This window comes from Protopterus annectens, chromosome 4.part0 (genome assembly GCF_019279795.1).
Source record: "Protopterus annectens isolate FY-2018-M chromosome 4.part0, PAN1.0, whole genome shotgun sequence".
Lineage (NCBI taxonomy): Eukaryota > Metazoa > Chordata > Ceratodontiformes > Protopteridae > Protopterus > Protopterus annectens.
Window position 1 is genome coordinate 154,513,372 of NC_056733.1, and position 18,929 is coordinate 154,532,300.

At 38.9% G+C, this 18,929-nt stretch overlaps 1 protein-coding gene across 1 annotated transcript in view; it reads right to left on the reverse strand.

The window, feature by feature from the left end:
• DNAH9 (dynein axonemal heavy chain 9) overlaps positions 1 to 18,929 on the reverse strand; it is a 3,419,770-nt gene that overhangs the window by 2,415,592 nt on the left and 985,249 nt on the right. Inside the window, exon 12 of the mRNA XM_044069722.1 lies at positions 146 to 272. Coding sequence (XP_043925657.1) covers positions 146 to 272 — 127 coding nt within the window. The remainder of the gene's footprint in view (positions 1 to 145; positions 273 to 18,929) is intronic.

The window sequence follows — 18,929 nt, forward strand, 5'->3', positions numbered from 1 at the left end:
TGAAGCACTTGCAACATTTTTATAAGATAAATAGCTAAAAAGTAACCATGTTCCACAGAGTAAGTAATATTTATATTTTAGTGTTACTCATAAAATGATTAAAACTATCCAGACTACATTCACATATGCACAAACACAATTTTACCTGTGGTTCAAAGTTCACCGAGATCAGCTTTGTTTCAGGATTCCTCTTGATAAGTGGTTGAGTCAAATTATACTGTGATTTTTCTGACACAGTCTGTGACCACTCAGTAAAAAGCCTTTCTTCATATCTGCAATTTAATTAAAATTTACTTAATCATATAAATGTACAATTACAGGACAAAACCTTTTAAAAGGCAGACATGTGATTAATATTAAGTGATCTGGAATTTATTGCTTGCCTTCTATAAAGAAAGCACAGTTGTATAAAATATTACCATAATGGCAGATGTCCTTCTCTTCAGTGTTGCAGTATTCTTCACCTAAGGGATTTCATGCCAAGTGTAGCCCAATGTCCAGCCAGTATACCAAAGCCTTCAGCTCTTATAGGCAACATACATCATACATATACTCCCTGCTCAACATATACGGTATAAAAATGCAATGACACAAACACACAGAACTGAAAAATCCCCGGAAAGAACAGAATAACCTCAGGTACAATGAGAAACGTGTGCATCCATACAGAGAAATAAAGATGGAAGAAGGGAGAAAGATCCCCTTGGCCAGGAGACATAAAACCCAGGGCAAGAGTCAGGACAGAGGGTAAAGGAGGAAGGGAGTGAGTACTGCAACAGTGTAGAGTACAACATCTACTGTTATGGTAATGTTTTACAGAACTGTACTATGTCCTTCCATATCACTGTTGCAGTATTTGTCACTTAAGGGAGAGTACAACAGTTCAAGATGAAGCCTGGGAGGAGGAAGGGATGGAGAAACCCTCTACAAACCCACGCAGAATAGCTGTAGCAAAACATGCTCTGGCCCTGGAAATAATATCCAACTTGTAATGTTTAGTGAAACCATAAACAGAGGACCAAGTAGCAGCCACAAGGACAGAATTGATACCCACGCCCTTGAAAAAGACACCAGAGGAGGCAACTGCCCTAGCAGAATGTGCCTTTACAGATGAGGAGAGACATTTGCCATGAAATTAATAACAGAAGGCAATGACTTTAGAAATCTAGGAAGAGATGGCTTGGTTAGAAACAGGCAAACCCAAAGTCCTGGGCTGAAAAGAAACACAAAGTTGCTCAGATATGTGAAGAACTTTAATTTTTCTAAATAATATCTGAGCTGTCTATTCAAATCCAAGGTGTGAAGAACCTTCTCACTGGCAGACTGCAGAGAAGGAAAAATGGAAGACAGATGAATAGAGTGATTAAGGGACAACTTTGACACCCTGGGCATGAAATAAGGATTAGTGGAAAGAGACACCCTGTCTCTATGAAACAAACGAAAAAAAGGAACAGCCATGAGAGCCTAAAATTCAGACACTCTCTTGGCTGAAGTAAGATCCAAAAGAAGGACAGTCTTCCAGGTATAATGTTGTAAGGAAGCAGCAAAACACAGACTCAAAAGGAGCATGGGTCAATGAATGTTTATGTGCAAAGCTGTGTACACAAAGAACTCTTTGTAGTAGTATATGCTGATAACTGATAAATAGCACAACATGTGTCTAGGTTCTGTGGTTTCACTGCAGTCACACTCGTACTGTATTATTCCTGTTTCTTTCTTGAAGTGGTATTAATGGATCTTTATACTTGCTATTTATGTGAAAGAAAAACTATTACTGCTCACCAGTAGCAATTTACAAAAATGAGTTACCAAAAAAGGGCCACAGAGTAAAGTAAAAAGTCATAACTCCATGGACATATAAAACACTATCAGTATTAGTATCTCTGAGTGTAAACACAGGAAGTTTGTTGTTAGGGCAGTCAGTGTTGTAGGTTTCAGTTATGCCTAAAGTTTAAATAGCACTGCTATCCCCAGCCTGATTGTATAGTTGGGTAAAGCCCTGACTTAGGGCCAGGAGACCAGAGTTTGATAAACTTCTTGGGTGTTTGACAGACATGGTAGTGAGTATGGGCATGCACATTTGGAGGAAGGCAGACCTAGTCAAAGGCTATATCAGCCTTTAGCAGGAAGGGGGCAGGCCTGCATCCTGGTGCATGTGGGGGGTCACTAAGCTGTCTTTAGTGAGTAATTGCACAATAAAGCATAGACTTGCATAGGGGAAGACATTGCAGACTCCCATGGTAATGCATGCTGTACATCCCTTTGTGCAAGGGAAGGATAGGCAAAATAAATAAAGAGAACCCTCACGGCTACCAAGCTGCCTAAATGATGTCCCTATCTAGACATCTCTTGTCCTAATGAATCTGCAGGTGATCCTCATCCATAGGGAACAAACAGAGTCCAAATGGGGTAGGCTTAATGGATGGCAAGTGAAGAGGCAAAAAGCATAAAGAAAAAAATGAACAGCAGTGCCTATACGCAACCTTCATTGCATTTTTATAATGTAAACACAACAGTAGTTCTTCAAACTGAAAATGGTTATCTTCATCTGTTGTGGTAAATGCTAGGTTACTACATCATATGCAGTCCTACTTTTTCCATAAGAAAGGTAGCAAAATTCAAGGAGGTTAAGACTTTTTTAAGGAAATCTGCCTATTCACAGGGTTTTACACTTTACATAATGAGCAAAAAAGACAGAAAATATGATGTGCAAGTACTAGGCCATGCAATACTGCAGCAGGTAATCCTCTGGCAGTTTGCTTTTCTCTGGTTGCCTGAAACTTAGAGTACAAATGCAAAAATGTTTGAGACTCAATAAGGTATATCACAGAAGACATTGTTTTTGAGACAACAGTACATGTTAAACAGTACCACAGCACAAATCTTGCTGGTTATGATGGATTTAAGAGTAAGGAAGAAATATTATCAAATTTGTTTTTAGAGATCTGTAGTCTACTCTAAGTAAATGCACTTTTGACCCAGCTGCAATTTAACTTTATGTATCTGTGCAGAATACTACAAGCTATTCTGACATAGCTTAAGAAAACCTCTGTAAGACAACAAAACTGTAATGCACAGAACTTAACAATACACATAAGCAGACATGAACCATACATGCCACAGCCTAGAAGCAAATACATCACTGTTTAGAATTTGATTTGTAGGTTCACACAAAAGGGCAGCAGAAATGACATGGGGGTAATCATGGAAAACTACATGTTAAAAAAGTTAATATCTGTAAGCAGGACATTTCCACCAAGTCTCACAAAAAAAAAAAAAATGATCAAAACAATACCAAAGAGACAAAAACAAAGACACGGGTACTGAAGGATGGTACAAAATATTGGTGAAGAATATACAAAGAAAATACATAACATTATATGCATGATACAAAACAATGGCAGTGCATAGACATAAACAGTGGTAATACAGCACTATAAAGGTGATAACACAAATGTGTGTGTCAGTTCAATCTAGGAAAAAGCATAACATAATAAAGATCATATGTATGTACGAAATGCACAAAAAAGGCATATACATATTTATTTATATTTGTACAGCAGGCTGTGTATTAGTTACTTTTAAGATTCCAATATAGTGAAATATCATCTGGGGTATTAGAAATCTTTTAGCCAACATCATGAAAGCAGGTGCACTTAAGCCTCTTTGTGCAGTTGTTCATTTAATGATGCTTTGAATCATTTTGATGTTTGACTTGTTCACAACACTCAGGAGGTGATCCCACAGTGCACGTCTTAATCTGCAGGTCTTAATCTGCAAAAGGCTTTTTCTGATATTATGTTTTTGAATTTATATATGGCCACATTATGAAAGTCACCCTGTTTCATTGAGAGTAGCTTTGTTCCTTCATAGACAGGAGTCTTTCTTGGAAGGGGAGTTGCAAAGTTGTATATCAAGTACCAAGGAGCAGCATAGTCCTATTTGTAATGGGTAGCCAGCTGAAATGGTTTAATGGGTTGCAATGAGGCAAAATATGAGTGAGTGTTAGCACAGCAGTAGTTAGCCATATAAATGTTTAAGAATTAAGATGTTTTAAACTACAGTCTGCAAGTACAGCTAGCGAAAGCAGGCAAGAGATCAGCTAGCCAACTTTGAGTTGTGAGAGCACTGTAGTACTAATGTTATCAAAAGGAAGTGAAACACTTAGAGAGTAATCCAGTGCAAATGAAGGTACCTTTGTTGTGTCCAGTTTGATATGGGATTTCCTTAAGTCTTTGTGAATTAGTTGTGGAAATGTGTGACGTTTTGAGGGGTTGCAAAAATAAATCATGACATTGTTTTACCTTGAATTCAAAAATAATTTGTTGCTATGGAACCAATTAGATCTTTCTGTAGCCTGCCTAAAGTCTAGATTGAATGCTGTAATGAGTTTTGCTGGAGTCAGTCAGAAATATGATATCAGCATGCATTATAAGATTAAGACAAAATTAGTCTAATGTAATGTCATTGATAAAAAAAGAGAAAAGTAATGTGCCCAGTATAGAACCAGGACATATACCAGTGCTAAATACACCATCATCTGAGAATGAGTTAGTGGGCCTAATACAGAGGTACACCAGTGCTAATAGCCCTTCATCTGATGAGTAAATGGGCCTAAACCCTAAGATACACCAGTGCTACATATGCTATAATCTGAGAATGAGTTAATGGTCTTAAAACCCTGAGGTACACCAGTGCTAAATACAGCATAATCTGAGAATGAGTAAATGGGCCTAAGCCTTGAGTTAAACTTGTGCTAAATAGTCCATAATTTGATAATGAGTACATGGGCCTAAACCCTGAGATACATCAGTGCTACATATGCTATAATCTGAGAATCAATTACTGGGTCTAAACTCTGAGGTACACCTGTGCTAAATACACCGTAATCTGAGAATGAGTAAATGGGCCGAAACTCTGAGGTACACTTGTGCTAAATATGCCATAATCCGAGAATGAGTTACTGGAAAAAAGTAGTTTATGGAGTTTTTGAAGGAGAATGTTATGATTTACAGCCTCAAAGGCCTTCATCACATCAGTGAAGGAACTTGCTGAGATAAACCCTTTATTCATATTTATGTAGCTGGTATCAATGTCAATAAATAGAGCTGTCATGCTAAAGGAATTTCTAAAATTGAGTTGCTGATCACACAGTAGGCCATAGTTGTTTATATGCATTAGTAGTTTGTATACAAGTTCTTCAAAGATTCTTGGGACTGGGCACAAATTACAAATAGACCCATAGTCCATAATCCAGAATTTCTGGGGGAAGAGTAGAATTTAGGCAAGAGGGTGACAACAGAATGTTTGAATGTACTATGTATACATTTAGTTGTGAAAGACAGATTAAAAATAAGGGTGAATGTTTTTTTTAGTTGATAGTCTAGGAAAGGTAACATCCGCGATGGTGCAGCGGTAGCGTTGTTGCCTCACAGCAAGATGTTCTCCCATTCGATTCTCGGCTGGAGTGCAGGGAGTGCCTTCTTTGTGGAGTCTGCATGTCCTCCCCGCGGTTGGATGGGCGTTCGAAAGACATGCGTAAATGGGCATGCCTTTGTTGAAGGTTGAACATCGAGCTGGCACCTCCGCGTTTGTGAAAATCTACTGCCAATCATTAGCGGACCAGAGTTCTGCTGTGGCGACCCCTAACCGGGAAAAGCCGAAAGACAAACCAACAACAAAGTCTAGGAAAGGTTAGGTATGTTTTGTTGATTATTACACCAGTAGAATGCAATTTTAGGAGTAAGGAATTATGTTAACTGAGATGAAGTGAAATAAAAGCTGGAGGCATAAGGAGCAAGGGGATATGACTGTGAGACTGTGCTACCTTTATTGAGAGTTATACTGAGTATGAAAGCAATACTTTAATGAATTTTATTGTAGAGGAAAGGAAGTTCATGTATTAGTGAAATAATTTCTTGTTGACAGAGATATTTGTAGAGTCAGTAATGTAACCTTGTAAGATGTTTTAAAAGAGTTTAGTCTGTGCTGTGTAGGCAAATTGTCTTTGTCTTACTCATAATGTCTTAATGCTATTTGTGGACATTCTGGTAGAGTTTTGGTGTTCTAAGAACATTTGATGCAGTTGGTTGTTACTGGCACCCATTTTCAAAGATTTTTTTTGCTTAATGCTCACAGTCAGGCAAGGATATATTGATTTCTTCTTCTTCAAGCTTTAACTACCCATTTCCTCTAACTTCATTTGCTCCAGTGTTGTGGCTTGTTGTGGCTTGTAAACTATCATTTTTACCACCACAGCATACTAGAAAATGCAAAGCAAATGGGTTTCTACTTTCCTATTTTTGATATCCGTCACACATTCCTGTAATCTAAGCTTGAACATTCTAACAGTTTCAGCTATATACACTCTACAGAGGAGCATTTCAAAGCATACAAAACACCCTCAGTCACACTGTATATCTACGTCCTAGTTGAAACCTCAGTTTATTTATACATTCAAATGACGTCTTGGTATAACAACATATATTACACAAACTACAGAGGTAGCTAATTCCTGATTAATGTAACCACACTTTCCAACATCATACCTGGACTTATAAAATGACTGTGCACCAATGTGTCATTTCCTCTTTTATAAGAAGCAGGATAATCACATGAATTATTTCTAATATAAACACACACACACACACACACACGCACACACACACACACACACATATATATATATATATATATATATATATATATATATATATATATATAAACGGCAAATAATATTTAATCATATTCACTCATTTCTTGATAAATATTTTATAACAAAATACTTGGCTTTATGACCCCTCAACTCCTTATATCAACTACTTGGTTTAAAGCTTCAGTCCTAGTCATCTCTGAAACTTTCAAATAGAGCTGCATACCTACCTTATCATTCTAATTCATTTTTAGAACACACACATAAGATATACATATTTTTGCTTCTTTAAAAAAATATTTCTCAAACAATGCACAGAAGCACATGGGAAGAAGAGAGATCACATGTGAAGGTAATAGCTTTTACCATGAAAAAAAATCACATTTGCAGTATTTTTCTATGAATATTGGTTTTAATTAGGCTCTATTTCATGTCACCTTAATGCAATATTAAAAATATTGCCTCAGCATAATAACCACCACCATTAAAAACAAAACAAAATCTTCGGTTTGGTATGATCTCAGTAAAATAATCTACTAGGTAATTACACCATGGCATACAAATACTAAATCATCAATATAGTTGTACTATGTCACTACATATTTATCAGAAAAATCATCACCACCGATAGACTCTCTTTCAAATTGTCCCATTACTAAATTCACATACATGGAGGCATATGAAGCACCAATTGCTGTAGCCTTTAATTGGTAATACATTTCACCATTAAAGATAAAACTGTTCATTAATCAAAAAACAACACACCAGTAACACAACTAACAGTTGGGTTGTACTAATTTTAAGGAATAGCTGGATATCAGTGAAACTAAGGGGATAACGAGTTGGTACAGTGCTGATTCACTGTAAGTTAACTTAAAACCACTCTATCCATTTCCAAACTTGGCATTTCTGAACGATAATGCAGTAAGAACAAGCACATAAAATGTTATATGGCCTGCTTCAACCAACTCACAGGAACTGCCTGAATAGCCTAATAGGTGTGCCCACCAGTGCTTTATTTTAATCTCAAACAGCACAATTTAAATGTATGTGGTTTAGCAGATTCAAACAAGATGGAAGAGGCTTTTTCCATTGTGTCTGTTCATTTTTATACATACAAATTGAATTTTCAACTGTAACACTTGTTCTTTTTTTTTTTTTTGTAGTGCATATTTATATCCTGCTTTGTCATGGCTTACCTTATGCCTTATAATGGATAATCCAAGAACATTCTGGGCCAGTTTGTAAAGATGAAGCATCTACATGAGGCATGTACATCACGCAGTATCTGGCATGTTTGTGTTTTGGCTTTTAGGTATAATGCATCCTAAAGTGAAACGTGGTCTGTTATAACTTCCAGCATTTTAATATAACTTGCTCAAAATCTGACAATATGGCTTTCCAAATGCAGAGTAATAAATGTTGGACCAACTTGCTGCACTTAACTGGCATAGAAGCACTGGGGCCCTGTCTACACCAAAGATTTTCCAGGTGTGATTAGTGACCCAGGTACTGAAAAGGCCAGCAAGGAAGGATTGGAAGTGAGTGGCTGAGATCAGATCACCTATTCTGGAAGATGGGAGTTTAAGTCCCACCAGATGTACAGAGATTTAAATGAATGAGCCTAGCAAAGACAGCATGCACTCCAGCACAGCAGTGGGAGTGAGCAGAAATATATGCTTACAACAGCTTTGCACAGCCAGGCACTACAATATGTCTAATATCTGACAAAGGAAGGGCTGTTAGGGGTGTTGCTAGGTGTTGTCAACAAGTCACTGCTGTGATGTACTGCTTTATGGCAGATTCCTATTTGCTAAGCTGTACAATGATAAAGCAAAAAAAAAACTACAGAAGCTGCAACCTAGTGTCTCCAAGAATTCTTCATGGTAGCTCATCAGGATGTTACTAGAATGTGAGACATGAGTTTTCTGATCGTAGAAGTACAAACAGATATAGCCAGATTCAAACACAGAATAAAGAAAGGAGCTTCTGCCTAAAACAATTTGAAAAGGAGTTGAGTTTCAAATGAGGTACCACTATCTCTGCTAACATCATAATAAATGACTATACAACTACCAATGATAAACTGATCTTGCCTTGACATGAGACACGTCATGACTCTAAGCAGAAGATGTCTCTGTATTTAGAAGATGGGAGATTACAGAAACAAAAGTCAGAAAACATGCCTGGATGTTAGAGATAAAGGACTAAGATGACTAAATACCAGTGGTCTTAATGACAATTCTGCAGGGAAGGGTGAAGCAACCAGTGCACATACCCAAGGCACCAACCTGTAGGTGGCAATGTAGCTTTAAAAAAAATAAAGTCTGACAGCTTGTTATTAAGCAGTCATCACTTACCAGCCAGAGAGCAATCCAGTGTTCTCAAAACACCAGGTTATAACTATAGAATGATTTATCAATCTAATCCCAGATGGTCCTGTCCAACATGCTTGATCGACTGCTTAAATCAAAAAAACATGCTGATACTCAGAAGAACAAGCACACAGATGGAACTGAGGTAGAAACTGAAGACCTAGAAATGCCCACTGGGGCAATCACAAACCTGTGTCCGGAAAGCAAGACATTCTGCATAAGAAACTTCAAATGACCCCAAACTTGAGTTGAAGGAAGTGATAGCTATAGAACATGCAAGCTGTTTCAAATGTCCTGCATGCCTAACCATTTTTCAAGGATGAACTATCTATATAAGCAAGAGTCATCTTTAAAGTGTTCAGTTACTAGGCAGTAGCTAAAGATATCTTAAAGGCAACTCCAGAAAGGTCATCAATGCATTAATAAAATATGATGCCTTGAAAGAGAAAGTGTTTACTCAACAAAGATAAACGAATGCACATATCCTTAGGTGTGTGTGCAGAATATCAAGATCATAGCATAAGAACCTTTGAAGCAAGAAAAAAAAACTATGATAATATATTGCTTCTGATCTTTTTTAAATTAATGATCAGTCCATAGATACTCTTGCACCAGCTGTTGATGAAATGACTACCTGGATCAAGACAAGCCATTGCAGACACAATGCAGCTCTTTGTATCTCTCTTTGGAATACCTGACAAAATAATGACATACAATAGACTTCATTATACAGCTCAAGCATTTTAAATTTCATCACAGAATGGCAAATCAAACATTACCCAAAAATACTGTCTTAATAAAAGGAATCAAGTCAGTTATCAAGAAAATCTTGAGATACAGTGGCAACATACAAAATATTTTGTTAAACATCAAAACAACCCCAAATGAAAACAGATTACCATAGCTTGAAGTGTTGCTGTACAGTAGGAATGACACTCCTCTTCTGCTGCATCATGCAAACTCAGGTACAGAGGAGAACTGACTTCATCTAAAATCAAGGTTTGCAAATGTGAATAGGTATCATGACTGAAACAGTCATACAGAGGTTCTACCACTCCATCCCGGGCAGAAAGCAAGAGTCATGGACTTCCAAGATGGCTGCACAATGATCAACAGCTTAACTTCAGCTCTCCAGGTGTGAAAACAGAAAATGAGAAAAAGGAGTATTACTGAAACTGTTTTGGGGTGAAATTCAGCTATTGGCTTCTAAGTACACTGCCTGGGTGCCAGAAAATAATACATTTCAAAAACCTGAAAGAAAGTCAACCAGAAAAGGTGAAGAGAAACATTGGGAAGGATTCTGCAGCTGTTCAGCAAAAAGCAGTTCAAGAGATGGCTTCCAGTAATTTAGAGTAAAGAATAATTTAAATGTACTCGCAGGTAAGTAAATGAAATGAATACATCAATTCAGATAACAAGAAAATGGAAAAATAGAAGAAGGTTTAACTTGCTTTTCAGATGAAATGATAAGCCTGCAAAAATCAGAGGTTGAAATGTAGAAAAATCTGGCTGAATATAAGACTTCTTGAAAGACCCGTTTCAAAAAAACAGTAGAGGTTAGAAGACAAGGTGCACAGAGAAAACCCAAGACTTTCTGATGTAAAAGAGAAACTGGAAGGAACAAACTATATCAATGTTAGGAAAGCACAAATCAGCAACTGGACTGATGTTTCAGAGCAGGATTTGCTAAGTGAAAGGCCACATTGGGTGCATTTTCTTTTCTTTTTTTTTTTTTTTTCTCAATTCCTTTTTATTAGGGTTATATCAAAACCAAATGAAGACAAGAAAACAGAGAATAAAACAATAACATACAATATACTGACCTACAAACATAAAACCTATATACATTAGATAACCTATATACAGTTCTCATCTATATCAAGCTATGCAGCATACAGAAATATGCATTACAATCATGTCAGAATGAGTTCAAATATCATTTTCCAAGTGTCCTTCTGGGTCCTTTTTTTCCTCATGGAACATTGGGTGCATTTTCTAAACCTGGATATAAGAAAACAGCCAAGACCTGTATTAGTAAAGATGAAAGAACACCTGCAGAGAGAGTTGATCCTGACAAAACTGTAGCAGAAGGACAACATATTAAATTCTGGAGACAACAGAGTGTTTGTATGAAATAATCATTCACTGTACACCAAGAAAAATATAATCAAATTTACCCCAGCAATCAGGAAGTGTTGAGAGGCAGATGACAGATTCAAGCTATTGTATCCAGCTGTCTTCAGAGTATTTTTTCCCTGGAGGATCAAAGTCATTTTTTGATGTAGAACAGGCTAAGAAGGAAATAAAGTTTATCCAACATAAAGTGATCCAGCAAGCAGAAGGGGACTCTGCTGCTAATTTTTCTGGCAATAAGGTTCATAGAGAGACTTTGCCAGTGAAATGTTTTCCGTTGTTCCAAAGTGAAATGCTTGAATGACAGAAAAGTAGCATAGGATGTGATTAGAAGAATCTAGTGATACCTCTGACTTGAGCCAGAGTCTGGTGTGGGGAAATGAACAGGAAGAAGACCAGAAACACTGAAATGAGTGAAAAATGGGAGACTATAAAGCATAAATCACATTTGTGAAATCTGGCTTTGCAACAAACAATGTCTGAGAAAGACTGGATTTTATGTCATTAATGTTTATAAGGACACTAAAAGGGAGAAAAAGCAGCAAAGTAAAACAATTTTTGTTTTCATTAGTATTTGTGTAAAACACTTTATAGGTTCATAGGTTCATACTAGGCTATCTGCCCTAGGGCATTTATAAGCCTAGCCAGTGTGTGTGTGGCTTTCACTACCCCTTAGGATGAGAATACTATGTCCTTTTAGGGTTTAGTTTACTGTGCCTCTGTCTAGTAGTGACACAGAGATGACCCCCGGGGTAAACCTACGATCTCCCATCCACTCGTCAAGATTTCTCTTGAATAGAGTTAGTGAGGGGCTCTGCCTAACGTGGATTGGGATTCTGTTCCAGAGTGTAGGGAGCCTCTGGGTTATGAATCTGTCCCTCCAGCACGTCCTATTTATTTCTGTGTTGAGGTTTAAGTCTCTTGCTCTCATGGCTCTGGTGGATTTGGATTTACTGAGGTGGAGCATGTCCATTAATTCCGGATTGGACATGGCCTTGTACATCAGGCACAGATCACCTCTGAGTAGGCGGTATGCAACTGAATCGAGCTGGAGTTTTTTCAGTCGGGCAGCATATGACATATGTTTAAGACCCTTTATCCTCTTGGTGAGGAACTTTTGGGGTCTTTCTAACTGCTGCATGTGCCGGGTAAGATACATCCCAAATGGGGCATTGTACTCAATCATTGGCCTGATAAGAGAAGAGTACAGGGGCACAATGACCTCTCTTGATCTAGATGTGAAACCCTTCATGATAAGGTGGGCAATATAGAAGGTCTTCCTAACCACTTTGGCAATGTGAGTGTCAAATGAGAGGTTATTGTCAACCTGGGTCCCTAGGTCCCTGATTACCTCTTCCATACTTAATGGATTACCACCTATGTGGTAATTTGTGGGTACCTTGTTTTTCCCAAAGTGTATGACTATACATTTTTTGGCGTTCAGCTTAAGGCCATGGCTCTGGCACCAATTATCCATTTCTATGAGGCCTCTCTGAAGGATGTTTGTGTCCACTGGAGTATCAATTATGGCGCTCAGTTTGCAGTCATCTGCGAACTTTGTCAGCCACAATCCTCCTATGTTTGCCTGTACCTCGGAAAAATAAATGCCAAACAAGAGGGGTCCCAGGACTGAGCCCTGTGGGACACCGCTTGTGACTGGCTTAGAGTCTGACATAGCTCCAGCAACTCTGACCCTGTGGGTTCTGTCCTTGAGCCAGTTTGCAACCCATCTTGTGACATGTGGGTTTACATTTAAGCTGGTGAGTTTGTCTATGATGCCCGAGTGGGGTATTGTGTCAAAGGCTTTTGCAAGGTCAAGGTAGGCTGTGTGAACTGCCTTACCCTCATCAATGGCCTTAGTGACTGTTTCAAAAAAGTCGATCAAGTTCAATAGGCAGGATCTGCCTTTGACAAAACCAAATTGGGTAGGATCGAATGTCTGTAGGTCCCCAATGTCTTTGTTTATGAGATCCATAATGATCCTCTCCATAGCTTTGCAGACCAGGCTCGTCAAGCTTATGGGGCGGTAATTTCCAGGGACCGTAGAAGCACCGCCTTTGTGAAGTGGGACCACTGTTGCCGTACGCCACTCTTTGGGTACGACGCCACTCTTTGGGTACGTATCCTGTAGTAAGGCTAAGATTAAACAGCAGCCTTATGTGTGGGTTTAGTTCCTCTTGGAGTTCATGTAGCACACAGCCCGGGACACCGTCCGGTCCCATTGATGCTGTGTTTTTAGCTTTAGAGAGGACGGCTCTCACCTGGGCATCTGAGCTGTTAGGGAGGCTACACTCTGCTGGGATAGTTATTTCTCCTTTTGGGGGGGAGGGGGAGGAGAAATTTGCACTGAACCTGTCTGCCAGAATGTTGGCAATGTCAGTGGGTTCAGTGTATTTTGTGTCATTTTGGACTAACTCTGAGCATATCTGGGAGTTTCCACCCAGGTTTCTAACATAGCTAAAAGAAGGCCTTGTGATTGTCTTTTGTGTCTTTTGCGATTTTTCTCTCAAAGTTGGCCTTGGATGATTTTATGAGTGATCATAGTTTTTTGCTAGTACTGATCAGAGATGCCTTCCCTTTTAGGGATTTTGCTCTGTCATGTAGTAGCTTCCTCCTCCTGTTGTAGAGTTTGTTTATGGCTGGGGTCCACCAGACCAGGCGCCTGCCTTTGGGGGAATGGGTCTTGGTTTTATTTGGGATTGCATGATCCATGCATTCTTGAAGGTGCCCGTAGAAGGCATTTGCAAAGGACTCAGCAGTGTGGGTTGTGGTTTCCACTGGGCCAGGGGCCTTGAAGGATACCACTTCAGTCTTAAGAAGTGTGAAGTTGGCTTTTGAGAAGTTCTTCACTGTGGTCTTTTGTGCAGGGGATGGGCGGATGTGGATTTCCAGTGAGATTAATTTATGGTCTGATCTTACCAAAGAGGGATATACGTCCGGTGTGGAGCATTTTGTTCCCATGTTTGTGATGATCAGGTCTAGTATATTGTCTCCTCTTGTGGGAATGGTGACCAGTTGTTCCATTGCATTTAAGTTTATGAATTCTAGGAACCTTTGGGCTAGGGTGTTGGGGCTTGAGTAATGTTCCCAGTCTCTGTTTGGGTAGTTGAAGTCTCCCAATATGATGGTATTTGGAGAGACATTCATACTCTCCAGTGTCTTTAGGAAGGCTGTGTGGGGTGGGGTTCCTGAGTTTGAGAAGGTGGTCTGTAGAATGCTACAAACTGTAAGGCAGTTTTGCCTATGGTTAGTTGCACCTGGATGGTCTCCGATGCTTCGTGAGTTGCCACTAACCTGGAGGTGTGGGTATCTTTGATGAATATGGATACTCCCCCTCCTTTTGTGGTTCGGTCCAAGTTTTGGGGCCGGAAAGCATGATATGAGGTAAAACCTGATAGTGTTGGGGTGCTCTCAGGAGCCTTGAACCAGGTTTTTGTCACTACACAGACATCGATGTTCTCCATACTGAGGAGGGTTTCGAGAGTGTGCATCTTGAGGTTTAGACTTCTGGCATTGAGCAGCATTACCCTTAGTTTTTTTCCACTTGTGTTTTCTAGGGAGGTAGTTTTGTCATTTGAGCCTTGCCTAAAAAAGGCACTATGGGGGTGGCAAGAGCCTTGGCCAATATCCAGAAGCCCAGGGGTGACAGGTGCAAGCCATCCCTTGTGAAGCAGCGTGGCTTGTCAAGCATGTCATCCCAAGCAGACAGACATTGGATCCCCTTAGAATGACACCAGTAATTAAGCCAGTTGTTAAAACTGATCATTTTATCTTTGTACTGTGGCATCATTCTTGGTGAGGGTAAGATGCTGCTCAAGGTCAGAGTCATATCGGCCTGGGCTACATAATCAGAGAGCTCCTCTATGTCTCTTTTCATGTAGTCCAGGGAGGTACGTCTCAGGTCGTTCACACAGGCATGTACAATGACTGAGTCATATTTGTACTTGCTGTGGAGTGACCTGAGTGCTTGTGTTATGTGGCGGATTCTAGCTCCCGACAGGCAGCTTACTGTGACCTTTTCCTTGTTCAGTCTGGTGAGCGGGACGTCAGTGTGTCTGACTATGGAGTCACCTATTACAAGTGTGTCTGGCATGTTGTTTGGCCTTAAGGGCTGTGACTGTTTAGCACACTGACTTTGTGAACTATGTGTTGCATGTGCTATGTCTTGAGGTGGCGGTTGCTTGGGTGTCTGCTTTGGAGGCCTCTGTTGTTTTGGTAGATTTTTAATCAGCGCCTCCGAGTATGTTTTTGTGTGTTTATGTGTTTGGTTTGCAGTTGTGATAGTTCTATGTGAGACTGGGTTTGTGGTGTGCGTGGTTACCTTCTCCTCCTGACTGGTCTTGCCAGTACTGAATTGAGAGAGCTCAGCCTCCAGTTTGGCTATATAGTTGCATCTCTCACATATATTTGTATTTGTTGGGAGGAGGAGAGGGTTGTCTGTGTACATGAGGCAATTGTAACATTGCCTCAAGATTCCCAGATTCACCAGCTGAACAGGAGTGGATGCTAGCAACTGACCCTTTGACATGCTAGAAATAGTGAAAAAGATTGCTGTGTAACTGAGTCAGAAAGGACCTATAGGGAAATGGGTACTCAAGGGAATTTAGGTGAATGAAGTACTTTCTTTTGTTTAAGAGTGCTTTACCTGTATAAAAAAATGATTTAGGAGCAAGTGCTGAGCTTTTCAGATAGAGTATAGGCTGTATAGATTGCAAGTAGAACAGTTCTAAGGGAAAAATTGAAGAGCAGACCTTATGGAGCCAGAAATTGTTTAAACTTGATTAACCGGCGCTGCCCTATGCTGCTCTATGAGCAACTTCGCGCTAAAGCGTGCAAAAGCAGGCTTTATAGCAGGGGGTTGAAAAGAGCCAGGAATTGACCCAAAATGGCCAATAAACTACAAGTTGCTGGGCTGGAACCAATCCTCTAGGGACAAATAGGTTGCTCAGTGCTCCCCACTCCCACTGGTGAACAAAGAAGCTTCCTCTTATCCAAATAAGGGTATGGATAGCACAGGAACTAAGACAAAGCCCAGAGATCAGCAAAATCTGAAGACTGGACTATTCTAGTTCAGAAAAGTGGGAAAACAAGGATATTTTTTTTTTCTTTTTCACAGAGAAGGGAGAAAAAGATACAGTAACAAACAGTAAATGCTATAAAACAGCTAGCGCACTTTAGTGTGTTAGCCTAACAATTAAATTAAACAAAAACAACTTTTTAAAGTGCTAACAGTATAAATTCAACACAAGAACAGTAAAAACAATATGCAGAGCTGTTTTTTAAGCGAAATGCAGTCGAGATGCAGTACTTTAAGTGAAAGCCAGAAAAAATACTTATAAATCCAGGAAAGTCACTCTTTCACTCTCTGCTGCTTGTAGAACTCTGCAGGACACCACGAGGAGCTGTGCTGAGTCTATTACAAGTAAAAAAGCGTGCAAAAGCAGGCTTTATAGCAGGGGGTTGAAAAGAGCCAGGAATTGACCCAAAATGGCCAATAAACTACAAGTTGCTGGGCTGGAACCAATCCTCTAGGGACAAATAGGTTGCTCAGTGCTACCCACTCCCACTGGTGAACAAAGAAGCTTCCTCTTATACAAATAAGGGTATGGATAGCACAGGAACTAAGACAAAGCCCAGAGATCAGCAAAATCTGAAGACTGGACTATTCTAGTTCAGAAAAGCGAGAAAACAAGGATTTTTTTTTTTTTTTCTTTTTCACAGAGAAGGGAGAAAAAGATACAGTAACAAACAGTAAATGCTATAAAACGGCTAGCGCACTTTAGTGTGTTAGCCTAACAATTAAATTAAACAAAAACAACTTTTTAAAGTGCTAACAGTATAAATTCAACACAAGAACAGTAAAAACAATATGCAGAGCTGTTTTTTAAGCGAAATGAAGTCGAGATGCAGTACTTTAAGCGAAAGCCAGAAAAAATACTTATAAATCCAGGAAAGTCACTCTTTCACTCTCTGCTGCTTGTAGAGCTCTGCAGGACACCACGAGGAGCTGTGCTGAGTCTATTACAAGTAAAAAAGCATGCAAAAGTGGGCTTTATAGCAGGGGGTTGAAAAGAGCCAGGAAATTACCCAAAATAGCCAATAAACTACAAGTTGCTGGGCTGGAACCAATCCTCTAGGGACAAATAGGTTGCTCGGTGTTCCCCACTCCCACTGGTGAACAAAGAAGCTTCCTCTTATCCAAATAAGGGTATGGATAGCACAGGAACTAAGACAAAGCCCAGAGATCAGCAAAATCTGAAGACTGGACTATTCTAGTTCAGAAAAGCGGGAAAACAAGGATATTGTTTCGTTTTTTTTTTTTCTTTTTTCTTTTTTCACAGAGAAGGGAGAAAAAGATTCATGATATGAACTTCATGTTATATATAGTAAAGCAGTTTTGTTTAGTGTGTAGTCAGATGTATTTTAAATATGGGGGGTGGCTTTTTAAGTTACTGTTATGTGTTAAAGGTATTAAAGTAAATACAGTACTTTTTAATGGAAAGAAACAGACTTTACAGTATATCAAGAGAAGAAAGGTTGTAAGTTTAATGTAAATATGCTGAGATCTTTGGCTGCAGGGGTGATTATATTATATATAGAAGTAAAATATTCTCTCATTTTTATAATGGTGAATGTCTAGATTAATACCTTTAGCTTGAGATATAAGCAAGATTTTTGTAAGCAAATAGGCTTTAAAGATAAGTCAAAATGATGAAAGCCACAAAATGCTAAGTGCAAAGATATTAGCTTGGATATTTTTCATTCAAAAATGTTCAGTGGGAGTCAAGAGGTCTGCAGCTAAAAGCCTATGTGTATTCTGTTCAGACTGAAATTTACAAAGATTCATTGCAGAGGACTTTTTCTTGGAGATGAACTGTCTGCATGACCAAACAACTAATTGTGAGAGTTCTGAGCATTCTTTGCTGAGGAAATGAACAATGTAATGGCACAATGGCAAGCAGTTCAGTGAAAAATAAAAGTTGACATTATGGGAAGTGAAGTAAGAGGTAGCAGCCTCCCTGACAACCTTAATACCTTGATGCATTAAACAGAACAGTTTTCAATTTAGTTTTATTTAAAGAGAGCCAGTGCACTTTTTCTTAGGGCTAAACGTTAATGTTTTCTGACAGCATACACATTGGTTTTCATATCTAGGAATGAAACAGAGACAAAAAAGAGCAAACAACAATCAGTGTTAATTGGCAACACAGGTTGTGGCATGTGCTTTAGCATGGATATCCGTAATTTTTATGTTAGTTAATGCTTGTGGGTGCATCAGTCAATTTGGGGCAATTGTTCTTATCAGGAGGATTAAATATATGTTTTTGAAGATGTACATAGTTTTGTATGTTTGTCCTAAGTTAACAAGGGATAGAGGCACTTTGAAAATGGATTTGTTTTTTAATTAGAGGATTGTCATTAAAACAAAAAGCCTTGAAAATGTGAAATAGGTTCAAATGGAGATGAGAAGAAACAAGTGTACAAAGATCAGCTTGCCAAACATTAGTTTATGCATGTAACACAAAAATTGGAAATACATATTATGAAGCTTAAGGAACTTTGTGGAGAAATACTCAGCTTTCAAGAAGGAATACTACTTATAGGTGGGAACTAGAAGTTGATTTGCAATAGTGAGGATATATCAGAGGACCTCAAAGGGAAGATACAACAAGAGAGGGTAGATTTCGGAAGAAATATATGAAAATATTTGATATAGAAGATACAAATTCTGTTGTAGGAATTCAGACAGAATTTACATATTATTGACC